This window comes from Megascapheus bottae, chromosome X, assembly GCF_031878675.1.
Source record: "Megascapheus bottae isolate mThoBot1 chromosome X, mThoBot2.hap1, whole genome shotgun sequence".
NCBI classification, from domain to species: Eukaryota; Metazoa; Chordata; class Mammalia; order Rodentia; family Geomyidae; genus Megascapheus; species Megascapheus bottae.
In genome coordinates, this window is record NC_143547.1 from 105,281,535 (window position 1) to 105,297,330 (window position 15,796).

The 15,796-nt window shown below is 50.0% G+C and overlaps 3 protein-coding genes across 3 annotated transcripts; all 3 read right to left on the reverse strand.

The window, feature by feature from the left end:
* Positions 1–1,645: 1,645 nt before the first annotated feature.
* Lage3 (L antigen family member 3) lies at positions 1,646–5,832 on the reverse strand. Its single transcript, XM_090327194.1, has 4 exons — positions 5,751–5,832; positions 2,560–3,010; positions 2,154–2,282; positions 1,646–1,967 (listed from the first exon to the last, which is right to left on the reverse strand). The coding sequence occupies exons 1-4, from the start codon at positions 5,830–5,832 to the stop codon at positions 1,853–1,855; spliced, it is 777 nt and encodes a 258-aa protein (XP_090183320.1). The 3' UTR covers positions 1,646–1,852.
* Positions 5,833–6,235: 403 nt separating this feature from the next.
* On the reverse strand, positions 6,236–9,008 carry Ubl4a (ubiquitin like 4A). Its single transcript, XM_090326203.1, has 4 exons — positions 8,833–9,008; positions 8,581–8,686; positions 8,144–8,352; positions 6,236–8,037 (listed from the first exon to the last, which is right to left on the reverse strand). Exons 1-4 carry the CDS (start codon positions 8,878–8,880, stop codon positions 7,927–7,929), a joined length of 474 nt encoding a protein of 157 aa, XP_090182329.1. The 5' UTR covers positions 8,881–9,008; the 3' UTR covers positions 6,236–7,926.
* Positions 9,009–9,645: 637 nt separating this feature from the next.
* On the reverse strand, positions 9,646–11,410 carry Slc10a3 (solute carrier family 10 member 3). Its single transcript, XM_090325684.1, has one exon. It carries the CDS (start codon positions 11,273–11,275, stop codon positions 9,869–9,871), a length of 1,407 nt encoding a protein of 468 aa, XP_090181810.1. The 5' UTR covers positions 11,276–11,410; the 3' UTR covers positions 9,646–9,868.
* Between the last annotated feature and the right edge of the window lie 4,386 nt (positions 11,411–15,796).

Sequence of the window (15,796 nt, forward strand, 5' to 3'; positions counted from 1 at the left end):
CCTACCTTTTGAGCTACAGTGCTACTTCTGGTTTTCTGGTGGTTAATTGGAGATAAAAGTCTCGACTTTAGTGCCTGGGCTGGCTTTGAACCTTGATCGTGCGATCTCAGCCTCCAGAGTAGGATTATAGGTGTGAGCCACTGCGCCCAGCTGACAAATCTTAAGTCAGTGACTGTACTCTGAAATGTATTCAAAGAGAGTAAGCATACGTTCAAGCAGATATATAGAAAAATTTCATCAAAACTATGGCATATTAGAACAGGAAAATATGAAGGATTCACATGTGAAACAAATTGTTGAAAAGTATGAATTGTGTATCCTTTTGTAACATGTTTTTTTTTCTGCCAGTCCTGGGCTTGAGCTCAGGGCCTGAGCACTGTCCTTGGACTTTCTCAAGGCTAGAGCTCTACCACTTGAGCCTCAGCACCACTTTCGGCTTTTTTCTATATGTGGTACCGAGGAATCGAACCCGGGTCTTCATGCATGCTAGGCAAGCACTTTAACCAGAGGCCAAACTCCCGGCTCTGTAACATGTTTTTGAAAAATTGGAGAGTAAAAAGAAGCCAGTATCAGTGACTCATCCCTGTAAAACATATCTAATCAGAGGGCTGAGATCTGAGGAACACAGTTCTAAGACACCTGGAACAAAAAATTCAGTAAATCTTTACGTTTGTGTAAGTAGCAAATGCCAGAGTGCAGGAATGGCTTAAGTGGTAGAGTATGTACTATGAGCACAAGGCCCTGTGTTCAAGCCTCAGTACCAGGACAGATTTAAGACAAGAAAAAGAATTGGGAAGAAATATAATACTATTTGGGTATCTATGTGATGGCTTATATGTGTAATCCTACATAACCAGGAAACTAAGGTGTAGAGATCAAGTTATGCTGTTGGCTCAGGGGACAAATCCCGTACCTTCTTATCCCCAGTTAAGCAGCAAAAATGTGGAAGTGGAGCCTGGAGTTTGGCCTAGTGGTAGAGTGCCTGCCTAGTATGTGTGAAGCCCTGTGTTTAATTCCTCAGTACCACATACATAGAAAAAGGTGGAAGTGGTGCTGTGGCTTAAGTGGTAGAGTGGTAGATGAACAGAAAGTATGCAAGGACAGTGCCCAGGGTTTTAGTTGAAGTCTCAGGACTGGGGAAAGAAAGAAAGAAAGAAAGAAAGAAAGAAAGAAAGAAAGAAAGAAAGAAAGAAAGAAAGAAAGAAAGAAAGAAAGAAAGAAAGAAAGAAAGAAAGAAAGAAAGAAAGAAAGAAAAGAAAGAAAGAAAGAAAGAGAGAAAGAAAGAAAGAAAGAAGGGAAGGAGGGAGGGAGGGAGGGAGGGAAGGGAAGGGAAGGGAAGGGAGGGAGGGAGGGGAAGGGAAGGGAAGGGAAGGGAAGGGAAGGGAAGGGAAGGGAAGGGAAGGGAAGGGAAGAAAAGAAAAGAAAAGAAAAGAAAAGAAAAGAAAAGAAAAAGTGGAGGTGTGGCTCAAATAGTGGAGAGCCAGTCTTGACCAAAAAAATTATAATAGTGTAAAGGATGAACAATTAGTTTTGCTGTTTGTGAAATGGTTTTCAATTACTTTGTATTAAGATATTAAGATCAGAACCTCCTGTCCAACAGAGGACATAGGCAAGAAAGTCGGAGGTGAAAAAAAGTTGATTTGATCAATAACTCAGGTTTATTTCTTGTGTTAGGAAGCATTAAAACCTGAAACAAAGGAAGTGGATCCTGGCACATAAACGTCAATGAGGAGAAACCATTAGACTATCCGTGTTCAGTAACACGTAGCTGTATAATGTCTGTCTTAGGTAAGGATGCTTGGCTTTGAAGGAGGCTTAAGGTTTAACCTTGGGTGTTTTGCATCATCCACATTCAACGGGATACGGGAGGTCCAAAGCGCCGCATGGTCTGTATCACCAAGGAAAGCTGTTCAAGGAAACTCAAGATGGAAACTCGGAGCAGGCGGGAGTCTGCAGCGGTCCAGCGTCTAAGAGTGAGGAAAAGAGAAAAACAAGCTGAAGTGGTAGTTACTGTCTTTCTTCTGTGAATGCAAAGTTTTGATGGCTGTTATTATAGAGGAGAGGGGCGCAGTGTCCCCCCATCTTACGGGTCTCATGTTGCCCACGCAACTTTCTACCAGCTGTCTCCCACGCCAGCCATATGTGGAACTCACATGGCCAAGGTGGTCCCGCTCACGGTAAGCTCCTTCCCCAGCGCTCCTTGGTGGGGTTCCGCATCTGGGGCCAGGGCCCCATGGGCGATTTCAGCTTCCAAGGGTGTCGGGAAAGGCACGCTGAGGGTGCTGGCGCAGGAGCCGTAAAGGAGTATCACCGGGACTTGGTCCTTGAAAGCCACGCCCGCCCGCCCGAGGCTGCCCCCCTTCAGCCCCCCGTGCTCATTCTCAAGGCGCCCCTGGCCCAGCCTGCTTCCCAGCTGCCCTCACCGCAGTGCCCACCACCCCGAGTTCCCGGCCGGCCTGCGCTTCCCGCTGGCTCCCCTGCTCCACGCCGCCGCCGCGCGTGCGTTCTCCCTTCCCCGACACAGGCGCCACCGCCCTGCTCACATCCTTGGCTGCTCACGTGGGATACAAAATGTGGGACTGGACTGCAGGCCTTTCAGCGCGGCCCGCAGCATCTGTGCCTGAATCCGGGTCCTGCAACACACACGCAGCGCGCTTCGCCCCACAGGACATAACTTCTACTAAACCTGAATCACCAACGGGACGGCAGCTGCTATGCTGGCCACACAGACCGTCGGCGCCACCTGCTGCGTCTCTGGAGGTGGCGTCAGGAGTCTGCGTGTTGGCGGCAGCTCCGCCTTCCACCCCAACAGCCCCCGCCCGCGCCACCGACTCTGATGCTGACGCTACGCTTCCCTCACGAAGCTCCACCCTTTCTGCTCCAATGGCGCATGCGCAGTCACGCCGCTGCTGGGGCTGTGGCAGCGACGTATACTCACTTTCCACGGGGGTTTTCTGTACCGCCTGCAGCTTCTGATATAAATGATCCACGGAACTGTATAAATTCACTCCTGGGCAGCCGCCAGATGCATAGTGTTCAGACCACCATGTTACTCTCAAGCCCTGGCGAAACGAATCTTCACCAAACTTCCAGCCATTAGTGCAGTAAGTGAATTGGACTTCCCAGATTCTTCCATGATTCTTAATGTCATTTAAAATAAATGATCGAGTAAGACCAATAGCAATAACGATAAGTCATATCAGCATCTGTATGTATACTTGTCATAAACATTCAGGACTCAGTAATAAGCATTTTAAATTTACTTAAAAAGAAACTCCATGATTGATTATATGATGGCTTCTTACTTTCTGCTCTTCTGGAACTTCACCGAGACCCCTTTCTTTCCCTGTCTGGGATATTATTGCTCTCCTAAAGTCAGACTTACGCGGGCGCCACTATCTCATGCCTCTAATCCTACCACTTATGAAGCTCAGATCTGTGAACCACAGTTTGAACCCATTTGGCAGGAAAGTCCATGTCACGCTTATCTCCAATTAACCTCCCCCAAAGAACCACAACTGGGACTCTGTCTCCAGCACTACCTTTTGCTCTGTTGTTAGCCTTCAGCGAAAGAAATAAACAGCATTGGGCTGGGAGTTTGGCCTAGTGGTAGAGTGCTTGACTAGCCTGCACGAAGACCCAGGTTCGATTCCTCGGTACCACATACATAGAAAAAAGCCGGAAGTGGTGCTGAGGCTCAAGTGGTAGAGCGCTAGCCTTGAGAAAGTCCAAGGACAGTGCTCAGGCCCTGAGCCCAAGCCCAGGACTAGCAAAAAAAAAACACACAAAAGGAAATAAACTGCATTACCCAATCCCTAAATTCAACCCCCAGGCCCAGAACCAAAAACAGAGACAAGGAGTGGAAGGGACAAGGAAGAAAGGGACGAAGAAAAAGCTAACACTCTTAGAACACCTCACTCAAATGTGGCTTCGCCATACTTGCACAAGCAGATTCCACCTTCACCACCCTGGAAGTCTTTCTCATTAATGCCATCTACATTCCCACCATTTTTCCCTTTATTATTAATATTATTTTTTGCAGTACCAAAATTCTGCTAATTTATTCTGACCACTAAAAACAATTATATTTCCTAAATGATGTAAGTAATAAAACTATGCAAGGGCCAGGAGTGTGGTCTAGTGGTGGAGTGCTTGCCTAGCATGCATGAAGACCCAGGTTCAATTCCTTAGTACTACATACATAGAAAAACCTGGAAGTGGTTCTGTGCCTCAAGTGGTAGAGTTATAGCCTTCAAAGCCCAAGCGCAGTGCTCAGGCATGAGCCCAAACACCAGGACTGAAAACAAAAAAAAAACCCTATGCAAATAGTTACAAGCTCCTTCATTTTTCAGTATTAAATCTCATTTCTTTCCATTCTAACTATACTCCTCCTGATTTTTTCTTTTTTTATTACTAAGTAGTTTTACAAAGGGGTTACATTTCCTACACTCAGGTTATAAGTACAAAGTTTCTTCATCAACTTCACCCATCATTCTCCATTTTCCCCCTCTTAACCCTACTCTCAGTTTATACACTTCAGTTTTTACCTCATGTACCTTGGCTACAATACCTCCATTTATTAACCCTTCCTCTCTCCAGACCTACTCTTTCTCCAGGCCCGGTGGCCCCCAGAACATGTGACATGATATCCATGCAGGGATTTGCAGCTGTGCCCCTCCTAGGGGTATTGCTTCACACAACACTAGCTGACTAGACTGGACTTTGCAGGGGCCAAAGCCGATCTGATTTGCACTTTATAAACCATGTTTTAGAGTGGCTGTTCAGCAATGAAGGTGAGAAATAACAGGAACCTAAATCAAAGTACTAGTGTTGTAAGGAAACTCAGCGCAACACAAAAGCCCCCACTTAGGAGGCCAAATTATGAGTCTTTATTGGAGTCCCAGAGGACTACTGGTGGCTATGTCTCAAACACCAGCAGCCCGGAACGCAGCTAGCACAAAACCGACAAAGGCCAGCCAACTGCGAGTGGCTCACACCTGTAATCCTAGCTACTCAGGAAGCTGAGATTAAGGACTGCTATTCAAAGCCAGTCTGAACACAAAAGTCTGTGACTTTATCTCCAATAAACTACCCCCCAAAAGAAGTGTCACTATGCCTCACGTGGTAGACTGCTAGCCTTAAGGAAAATAAGTTCAGAGATTGGCCCACCCAAGTTCACACAGAAAAAAAAAGTGGTCCAAAGACAATGGCAACAGTACCACAGAGATTTGCTTGGGAGTGGGAGGATGCCTTGAACTCTTGCTTAACTTTTTAGAAGGTAACAGGGAGTCAAGAGTGAGTTTTCCGGCCAGGAGTTTAGCCTAGTGTTAGATTGCTCACCTAGTATGCATGAAGACCCAGGTTCAATTCCTCAGTACTACATATATAGAAAAAAGCTGGAAGTGGAGCTGTGGCTCAAGTGGTAGACCACCATCTCTGTGCAATGAAGCAAAGGGACGGCACTCAGGCCCTGATTTCAAACCCCAGAAGTGGCACAAAAACTCCATAAAACACTTTAAAATTTTACCTAGAAGCCAGGCCCAGTGGCTCCTGCCTGTAATCCTAGCTACTCAGGAGGCTGACATCCGAGGATCGCAATCCAACGCCAGCCTACGCCCTAAAGTGTGTGAGACTTTCATCTGCAATTAATCACCAGGAAATGGGAAGTGGGGATGTGGTTCCTTAAGCTAAACAGGTCATGAACAGTGTCCATGCGCAGAGGTCAAGTCTCAGGATCAAAAGAAAATTACCTGGATCACTGCCCTCTATCAATGGGCAAGATGTGCCTTCAGCCACCACACCTACAATCGCTAGCACGTAAATGGGAAGCATTGGCATACAGGATGAGTAACCATGTCTGGGGTTCCTCTTCCCATCTCTCGTGGGTTCAGTAAGCCCACACAAAGTTTTTTTTTGTCTTTTTTTTGAGGTGCTTGTATTTACTTCAGTAAGAGTTAAAAAATGTATTAGTCTCATATAGTTACATTTCCACAAGCCCACATAGACTTAAATGTCTGCAGTTAACAACAGAAAAGCGCCTCCTGGTTTGAGCAACCTTTCCTTGTTCAGTCCATTAACGTGATTATAATCTCCATTCCACCTCCCCCTACGATCTACCCAATCCTTGTGAAACCCAACTGTGTTCAGAGGAAGCAGTTCCTGCACACTTACAGGATGCAGTTGTCACGAGCAGTGACCACCCCCTCCTTCCCCCAGCCAAAAGAATGGGACACAGTTGTGACCAATGAAATAGCAACATTTATTTGCTGGGGCATCTGAGACAGAAGCTACACTGCAGAGTGTTTTTCATTGGCAGTGAAGAACAGGCAGGATCCATCGAAGCAGCAGGCAGCTCCCTTTTGCTCCTAGGACGTGGTGGTGGAGGATGAAGATACTGGAAAATGCAGAGGGATGCAGGAAGAAACTCGATATTTGGTGAAATTGTTCACCCACTGCCAGAACTCCTGGCCTTTGCAGTTTTGTAAACCAGTAGTTTCCATTATTGCTAAACCAATGATTGGAAACCAAAAGCAGCCTAGTTAATAAGAATTCCTCTTGAGTAAAAGTCTTACATGCACCTTTAGTGTTATTTAATTAAAAAACATACATTCCCTGACTTAAAATAAGCCCGTTATCTGAGCTGTCAGACAACACATGCTCCTAAGCAGGTCCCTGCTGTATGCAATCCCCAGTTCTCAGGGAGGGCTACGGGCTATCATCTGCTTCTCACCCTCCGTCATTTGTTCGTCTTTCCGTCATGGGAACTCTGTGTTCACCCACGTGGCCCAACCAGGAAGGGCAGGCTTAGCACTGGCCACACTGGGGGGCGCGGAGGGACAAGAGCAGTGTCTCGAGTGGTTGCCCTGAAGCCTCTACTGCTCCCAGCTCAAAGGAACAGGTATTTATATGATGTCTAGCACCATCAATAGGGCACAGTGTTACCGAGCCCATGCTTCTGTCTACCCCAGCATCCTGAGGTTCCTCTTGAGCAACAAGAAGTGTGCAAAGGAGAGGGCTCTGTACACAGGAAGCATCCATCTTGAGGGGTGGGTGAAGTGTGGGTATAGGGGCCCAGGCAGCGACACTACCTTGGCTGAATCATCTGTCAACTCGAATGGGTATGAAGTACCCACTTATAGGAGAAGCCTAGCAAACAGGGTTCCCCAAGAATAGCTGTACCACCAAGGCCCAGGAAACTCCATCTGTGGCTCATGCTTGGCTACTGCTTCATGTCTGACTTCAGCTTGCTTAATGAACAGCACAGACAGCTGCAGAGGATGGCAACTCCCCACTCTAGCATGGGGTAAGGAGGAAGGAAATGGAGTCAGGTTGGAAGAGTGGCCCTTGCTGTTACACACTCAATGGTTGGGGACCCAAGTGGCACAGACAAGTAGCCCAAGCCATCCCCCAGGGCTGGGGTGACCCTGAAGCTCCAGGATGTGGCTCCAGGAGCTCAGGGGCCCAGGGCTATCACTTGACCTTCTGTGGAAAATTGCCAAGGGTTCTATCCGTTGTGCGAGAGGTCAAGTGATAGGAATTGGCAGTGGGGGCCAGCTGCTTTCCCTTCTACTGTTGGGAGTCACCCAAGGGTTTATTCTGGGTGGGTGCGCGGAATGAAATGCTAAAGCCTAGTCCCCGAAACAGCACCTTTTCCATCCCATTGAGGCACTCCTGTATAAGCTGGCTGGCTGCAGATCTGCCTGAGCTGCAGCATGCCAGGTGCCTCTACTGCACTGTCTCACCTGTTCTGCAGAAGGTGGAAGAGAACCCTGGTCAAATGCTTTGAGTAGTGCCTGGCACCTACCAAGAGCTGGGGTACATACCAGCTATTATTATTACTATGAGCCAAACTGCAACATGAGAACACATTTAATGCAACATGCAGCTGTGGCCTGGCCTTGGGCTCCTCCCCTTAGTCAGAGGACACTATTTAGGGAAACCCTTCTCCATAGCTTCAGTGAGCTCAGGGTGCAGGAAGCGACCGGCTAAGCGTTCGATGTCATCCAGTGTCAGGCGGCTTAGAGATCTCTCATAATCCTAAAGAGAGAAAGCCAGGAGAATTCAGGGGGTGTCAGTGGAGATGTTGTGACGGATGCAGGGGGCAGGAACAGCGGGTGCAGCTAGGACTGGGTGGAGTCCTCACCCTCTGTAGCTGTTCCAGGACCCTGTTGGCATCTGCCACCGTGAAGTGGCGGGCAAGGACTTTCGAGATCAGCTGCCAGACAGGCGTTGGTGCAGAGTCAGCTAGTTTGCGGGCAGAGCCTGCTTCCAGTAACACCTTGTCCAGAGGTTTGACCACTAGGTTGAGCTTGGAATTGGGTCCAATACTGTAATCGGACAGTCGTTTCTCATCTGCCAAAGAGACATTCGTGGGGTTTCTTGCACACAGCTGTGTGGCAAGTGCAGAAGCTATGCTGCCTGAGGCAGCCAGGGAGCAGCAGTGCGGCGTCTGGCTCTGGTGGCTTCTGCCACCTTCCCCAGGGTCCAGCAGAAGCTCATACCAGAGTCAGAGTGCCCATGCATCCTATTGCCGCCGGGACACCTTATGCAACCACTGTGGATGTGGGGTCCCCGGCTTACCCGCTAGGGCCTTGCCCTTGAAAAGTAGACGCTGTTGGCGCACTGGGACGTTCAGCTTCTCGGACACCACCTGCTTCAGCGTGGACACCAGCTCGTCCTCGGCCACCTGACCCGGCCAGGGGTGGGAGACAGAGGGTCAGCCTCCAGCCCCCGCGTGGGGAAACCCTCGCCCCTTCCAGAGGTTCGGCTCTCCCGGCCTCTCGGGTCCGGCCGGCTGTGAGCGGCGGGGCGATCAGGGCCGGGTGATCGTACCTGCAGGCTGCACTCGCGGCCCTGAAGGGCCTTCACCGTCAGCTGCATGGCGGCTGCGGGGCTGCGGCTGCGTTCACTACGGCTCCAACCCGGTCCCAAGTGTTTCCCTGGCCTCGCGCCGCCGCCCCAGGCGCGCGCCGGAACCGTTCCTCGGCGCCGGAAGCCGCGAGAGGGGCGCGCCCGCCACCGCCACCGCCTTCGCGGCAGGCCCACGTCCTTAGGTCCCGCCCCTGCTCCGCGCCCCAGAAAGAGTCGCCGCTGCTGGGACCGCCCTAGCCCGGGGGATCAAGGCGCACCACGCTTGGCAGAGGGGCAACGTGGCTTTTCTTCGCGGCCAGAACTGGGCAGGGGACCAGTAGGGTAAGGCTGGCTTCATGAGGGAGCCCGCACTCGGGAAAAGGAAGGCCGGGCCGACGCCTTGAGCCGGCTCGTGGCCTGTCCCGCACTGCCAAGTTCCCATCCCTGATGTCTATGGTTCACAGCCATGGCTCAGACGGCCTGCTATGCCCTGAGAGCTTTCTCTGCTCTCCTCTTTCTTGTCTGTGTGAAACAAACAAGGAAAGGCAGCGCCAGCCAAACTACTGCGTTTCCATCAGGTGGGGAGGGATGCGCGCCGACTGATGGATAGAGAGGAGTTTGCAGATGTGAGATGCAGCCATGCGCACTAGGCTTTATGTGTAACACCTGAGAGGGGTGACGTGGAAACACCGTGCAGGGCCCCCATCCTGGCACACAGCTACCCAGGCACACAAGTACCCCAATCACAAGGCCCCAAGAACCAAACACTAAAAGGGACCAAAGTTTCCTTTTGTATTTTATTGAAATATATTTTCTCGGCAGTGCACACGCCTAACTTAGCATAGCCTCTTTGGCACTGAAAGCTGGAGAATTAAAAAAAAAACTTTTAAAAAACCCCAATAAGCCTGAATTTGTTTGAGTGCATAGTGCATGAGAACTAAAGGCCTTTGGTATACAGGAACTGCAGGGGCAGTGGTGAACCGCGAGGCTGATGGGATGAAAGCTTCAGCCAGGGGCTTCATGGCACTGGGAACAGGCTTCTGTAGATGAAGTGGCCAATGACCAAAGCCAGCATCTCAGAGGTCCCCGTCAGTGCCACGATGAAAGGCGCCTGGGAGGCATAGTCAGCTTGAAGACGGCGGAGAGACAGCTGCAGCATGGCCAAGGCTAACAAGCTATTTTGCACCCCCACCTCAATGCTCACAGTCCGCCTCTGGGCCACTGGCAATTTTAGGCACATGGCCAGGCCATAGCCCACCAAGAGTCCAACAAGGGGCACCGTGAAGCCTACCAGTACAATCGGTAGCCGGACACCGGCCAAGATAAACACTCCCATGCGGTAAGCCAGGATGAGGCCACCCAGGATGAGCACAAAGCTGAAGGGCTTGATGATCAGTACCAACAGCTGAGAGAACTTGGGGAGCTTGAACTTGATGAGCACACCTGCTGCTATGGGGATGGAAATGAACAGCAGGGTCCCCAGAATCTTGGACATGGGCACATGGAGTGTTTCATGAATGCTGAGCAGATGACTGTAGAAGATGGATGATAATGGCAGGAATCCAGTGGCCGCTACTGTCGAGATGAAAGTCATTGAAATGGCCAACGTAACATCTCCTCCAAGAAGTAGGCTGAACAGGTAGCCTCCTCCCCCACCAGGTGACGAGCAAGTAATGATGAGGCCGAGAGCCAGGGCTTTGGGCAGCATGAACACTTTGGCCATGAGAAAAGCATAAAAAGGCATGACCAAAAATTGGCCCAAAAGACCCAGAAGCATGGGCTGGGGGCTGTGCAGGAGACCCTTTAGAACCTCAAGCTCCACTTTGCATCCAAACGAACACTTGTTGACAAAAACAAGAGGCAGAAGCAGGTAGAGGATTGGATTCTCTGAGAAGTGGACCAAGTTGGTGCTGAGGGGAGCAGGGGTGTCGTCGCCAGGTGAGACTCTGATGCAGAAATCTCTGCGCTCCTCGATCACTACAGGCGTGGCCTTCTGGAAGTCCAGAAGCTGGATGTGGAGTGGTGCGAGCCCAGCTAGGCCTGACTGAATGCTCACCACAAAGCCACCTCCACTGCCCCATGTGATGGCACTTACATTCTTGATGGTCAGCACTTCTGGGTCCAAGGATGTGACTCTCAGGGTGGGCTTGAACCTTGTCCTGTTGGCCTCTCCTGGGTATTTGCTAGAGATCACAATGATCCCCTCACTGTTCTCAGGGAAATCAAACTCCATAGCAGAACCATCTCCAATGCTCAAGTAGTGGTCCTTCACCAGCGGTCCAGTGGGGCGCAGAGTAGCGCTGAGGTTGGCCCTGGCCATGCCATGGACCTCACGTGACAGGCTGATGAAGAGCAGGGCAGCTGTGAACAGGACGAGGGGTCCAGACCACCACTGACAGCTGCAGCCATCCTTCTTGAACACCATGGCTCCTCCGGAAGGAAAGAATGTTATGGACCTCTTTGGCTTAGACGGAAACTCCTGCTGGTGCTGTTGGGCGGTCCTGAGAAAGGGCCATAGGCAGGTCCTGGTCTTGTGTTACCTTCCTTGATGGCAGGCTTGGCCCTGAAAAGAGAAGGGTCATAGACAGGTAGCTGGTGTGCAGGTGGAAGCTCAGGAGCATGGCTATTCAGGAAGTCCATTGCTAACTCGGCAGAGCCTCACCACAAGCAGAGGAATGGAAATGCAACCTCAGTGTTGGTTCCCTTCCCCAGCACAAGTGCCTCAGGCATCTTACCCCACAGCCACTGTAGCCACCTGATACCCTGGTGATACTTGCTGGCTTCCGTGGACTCGCCTCACGCTGATTTTGTTTGATTTGTTCAGGTGCCAGGAATCGGGACAACAACCTCTAGTAGTATTGCACTAGCCTGTTTCCCACTAGGTGGTGCCAAGTCAAGGAGGTCTTAAGAGTATGGACTGGGGATGTGTGACATTTGTGAGGCCTAAAATAGTGGGTGACCATTGGCTGCAGGGAATCATGTCTGCCATGGACACACAGTAGGGAACACTAGTTCTGTGTATATATGTATATGGTGCCACCTCCAGTGACAAGACACAGGTAGGGCAGAGGCTTATGTCAAGCAGATCCATTCTTCCCCATGGATGTTCCTGAGAGGGGCAGCAGGACTGGGTCAGAGGTCCCCAGAGGGATCTCTCCTTCACGCAATGGTCCCTGTTCTCTGGAAGTCTGAGAGTTTAAGTTTGCAGAGGTGCTGCATCATATGTGAGGGGTTCTGCCCAGAGTCCAGAGCCTTGTTGGAAGTGTGCTCCTATTAGAGCCCTAAATTCCCAGTGGCAGTTGAGTGTTTTAGGGAGTGTGGTACTTGTGGTGAAAGGTGGAGAGTCTGCTTCCTTGTTCTTTCCAACTGGGCAACCAGCACCCATCATATCCTTAGCTAGAATTGGGAAAAGCATGACAAGGGCACAGCTTTCTATCACTGCTGTTACTTGCCTCATTCCCTGTAGTGTTCCAGAGACCCTGTGTCTCTGGATCCAAATCACTGGTTGGCCTGATTCCTCCATCATGTGTGGCTGGAGATAGGGGGGATTGGGAGGGGAGGGAAGATTCATGAAAGCATTCATGTGTGAAAAAGCACCCCCCCTCCCCGTTTCTACCACGGGATGACAGGATGACATAGTCTTTGATAGCTTGGGATGTGGGGGTGTTGATATCGCCTTCTGAATCTCCCGTGAGGCTTCTATTTTCACTGAATAGGGAGGCAGGAAAGACAGAGTGGAGTAGAAGTCAAGTGGGGAGAAAGGATGCAGGCAGCAGTGTGGTGGTAGGGAGTTTCGGGAGAGGCTAACAGCCAAGCACTCCACGCCCTATGCCTCCAGCAGGCTGCCAGCCTTGGGGCACTAGGACAGGAGTTTGTTACTAATCTGAGACGGTTTTTGCTTGAGGGGCTGGAAGACTTTGAGCAGTCGCTGTCCAGGACAGGAGAGGCAATGTGGGCTTGATGGATGCCTTTTCTACAGCAGTGGAGTGTGCGGGGAGCAGGATAACCGGCAGTGTTAACTGGGACTTCTCTTGGGAGTGTGGGAAGTTGTCGGGTGGGGCATTAACAGAGTCCGAGCACAAAGTGGGAAGGGACTGAAGGAAAGTCGCACACCCTGACCGAAAGATCTCGGTCAAGGGAGCTCTAACGTCATCCCAGGACCAGCCGGGCCTAAAGAACACAGTTGAGCCCTTCCCAGCTGGTTCTGGCTCGGCCACGATGTCCGAATGAGTGAGCGTGGAGCGGGGACGGGGCCAGATGCCACCCCCCCGCCCGTCCCTTCCCTGCCGAAGCCTCTCACCTGCCTCCGCTGCCGCGGAGCTCGGCACCGGCACCAGCCGAGCGGGCACAGCCCGCGAGGCGGCCCTCCCGGGCTCCGCCCCGCCCTAAACCTCCACCCTGTTCCAAACTCCTCCTCACTCCGCCCCGCCGAGGCTCCACCTTCGCGGATTGATCCCGCCCTCAAGCCGCCTTTGTGAACGCCGGCGGTTAAGACGGGTTCCTGGCGGATGTGACGTAAGGTGTTTTCACGGCAACCAGCCGTCTCACGACCTCCCACTTCCGGTCTCACTGCTGATTGGCTCCCGAGGCGCAAGCACTTAAGCATTCTGTAATGCCGGGCGGGGCAATTCCTTTTGCTGCCAGCAGGTTCTGGAGGGCTAGCTAGCTCAAAGGCAATGGAAACATGGCAAAAGGTGGGGGGAACAGTAGCAAGAACGTGGAGAAACAATGTTAAAAGACAGTACACAACTGCTAAGCCTGGTGCCGATGACTCAGTTCTGCTGTCTGGGGGATGGAAGTTCAAAGCCAACTTGAACAGAAAAGTCTCCGAGACTCCATTTTTAATAAACCAACAAAATGTTAAACTGGAGATAGGCCAAAGGCATGGCTCAAGGGGCAGAGCACCAATTGTCAGCAAGCGAACTCAGAGCCCAAAGCCCTTGAGTTCCAATATAACTCCCTCCCCCCTTCCCCCCAAAACCCCACCAACTTCTTGAGTTGAGTGGATAGCATACCTAGTATTCCCTGGGTAAATAAATAAATTCCTTGTCATAGTTGAGATGGAGGCTACTGATTCTCAAATCATACATAGGGGTGGTTTAAAAAAATGCCTCATAGTTTTATCTAGATTTTCAGATCATACCTCTTTTTTAATTTTGTCGGCTGTGGGGCTTGAACTGAATCTGACAACTGTTCCTAAGCTCTTTGTACTCAAGACTAGTTCTCTATCAAATTGAGCCACAGCACCACTTCTCCTTTGCTGGTACTTCATTGCACATAAGAATCCCATAGACTTGTCTGTCCTGGCTGGCTTTCAACTGAGATCCTCAGATCTCACCTAGGATTACAGGCATGCGCCACCGATGCTCAGCTCAAACAATGACTTTTAATAAATTTACTAGCATCTACGTGAAAATTGTTTTATGAAGTTGAAATTAGTACCTCCATACATAACACGTAAACAAATGTACATATGTTGGGTACATAATAAAAAGGGTTAGATGTGAGCTAGTGGGTCACACCTATAATACCTACACAGGAAGCTGAGCTCTGAGGATTGCCCGGGCAGCAAAAGTCCATGCTATTCTCATCCCCAATTAACCACTAAAAGGTCAGAAATGGAACTATGTCGACAGGCAGAGGAGTAGCCTTGTGTGAAAAAGCACCAGAGTTTCGAGAGTTCAAGTCCCACCACAGGAAACATAAAAAATGTTGACGAATGATCAAATAATTTGTGACCACAATTCCGGGCTGTTCTTTAGCCTCAGAGGATTATTAAATGTACATACTTGCCATCTCAAAGTATTGATGCAAGAGGCAGTCCTCAGAGAACATGACAGACAGCATTAGTAACATGCAGCTGAAGACTGCAGTCTAGAAAAGTGCACTTGCCATAGGGATGTCTGATGATGAGATGAAATTGGCAACAGGGAGAAGACATGAGTCAGTTGAAAGAGCCACAGAAAGAAAAAGTTAAGGACATTCATACGGTTATTGCCTATGCTCTTCGGACTTTCTGGCGCTGCTCAGTTAAGCTCAACTGCACCTGGCTACTTGTGAAGCAACAATTCCTGTTGTGTGCCAGAGGCCAAGGGGAGTGAATGCAGTCAGAAGACTGCTCCTGTTGTTGCCAGTCACGTCAACATTCCCTGAAAATGCAGATTGGAGGGCTGCCATTTCTAGTATGAAGACTGGTGGCTTTGTCTGCAGAATAAGTGGTTAAATAAGAAAATGTTCATAGATTATTTATAGGGATTAATAATTTACTCCGAGAGAATGAGGCAGGGCTCCACAGGTTAGCTAAAGACATCTAATTTGGGGAAAAAAAGCAGTCATCTGGACTGAGAAAACAAATGATAGCAGCCTCATAAAAGACATAATAAAATACTAATATGAAAAAAATAACAGCCATAACAACATAAATGTACTTCCCATGTGAAACCTGCCACTGTGGTGACCCTGAGAGCTAAGCCTACCTCGTGCTCTCCAGGCACAGGCCTCCAGAAAGTTGTGATAAATATGCAGGCATGGGTCCCAGAGTGTGGCCTAGTGGTAAAGTGCTTGACCAGCATGCATGAAGCCCTGGGTTTGATTCCTTAGTACCAAATACATTGAGGAAAAAGCCCAAGGACAGTGATCAGGCCCTGAGTTCAAGCCCTAGCACTGGCAAAAAAAGATGAAAACAAAAGCCAAAAGTGGTGCTGTAGCTCAAGTGATAGAGCACTAGCCATGAGAAACTCAAGGACAGTGCCCGGGCCCTCAGTTCAAAGCCCCAGGGCTGGCCACAACATGCAGGCATGGAAGTAATATACAAGTTTGGCATACACATGGTACTTGTAGGGTCTTGTTCACTTCGTCTGCCTAGCATGAGGTGACAGTATCTCAGAACAAGTCTCTACATGAACCACACAGACAGACCCTACTGCATTCTTGCCTCCATGCTTTG

Bases quoted from the DNA above. Each gene is read 5' to 3' on its own strand.
- Lage3 (XM_090327194.1), bottom strand. From the start codon at position 5,832: ATGCTTCCCATTTACGTGCTAGCGATTGTAGGTGTGGTGGCTGAAGGC. The intron at 3,011-5,750 runs GTAATTTTCTTT...GCGGCTGCCCAG, and splicing joins GATAGAGGGCAGTGATCCAG to GAGTGAATTTATACAGTTCC. The intron at 1,968-2,153 runs GTGAGTTCCACA...CCTCACTCTTAG, and splicing joins AGCGGGACCACCTTGGCCAT to ACGCTGGACCGCTGCAGACT.
- Ubl4a (XM_090326203.1), bottom strand. From the start codon at position 8,880: ATGCAGCTGACGGTGAAGGCCCTTCAGGGCCGCGAGTGCAGCCTGCAG. The intron at 8,687-8,832 runs GTACGATCACCC...TGGCCGGGTCAG, and splicing joins GCCGCGAGTGCAGCCTGCAG to GTGGCCGAGGACGAGCTGGT. The intron at 8,353-8,580 runs GTAAGCCGGGGA...TCTCTTTGGCAG, and splicing joins CAAGGGCAAGGCCCTAGCGG to ATGAGAAACGACTGTCCGAT.
- Slc10a3 (XM_090325684.1), bottom strand. From the start codon at position 11,275: ATGGTGTTCAAGAAGGATGGCTGCAGCTGTCAGTGGTGGTCTGGACCC.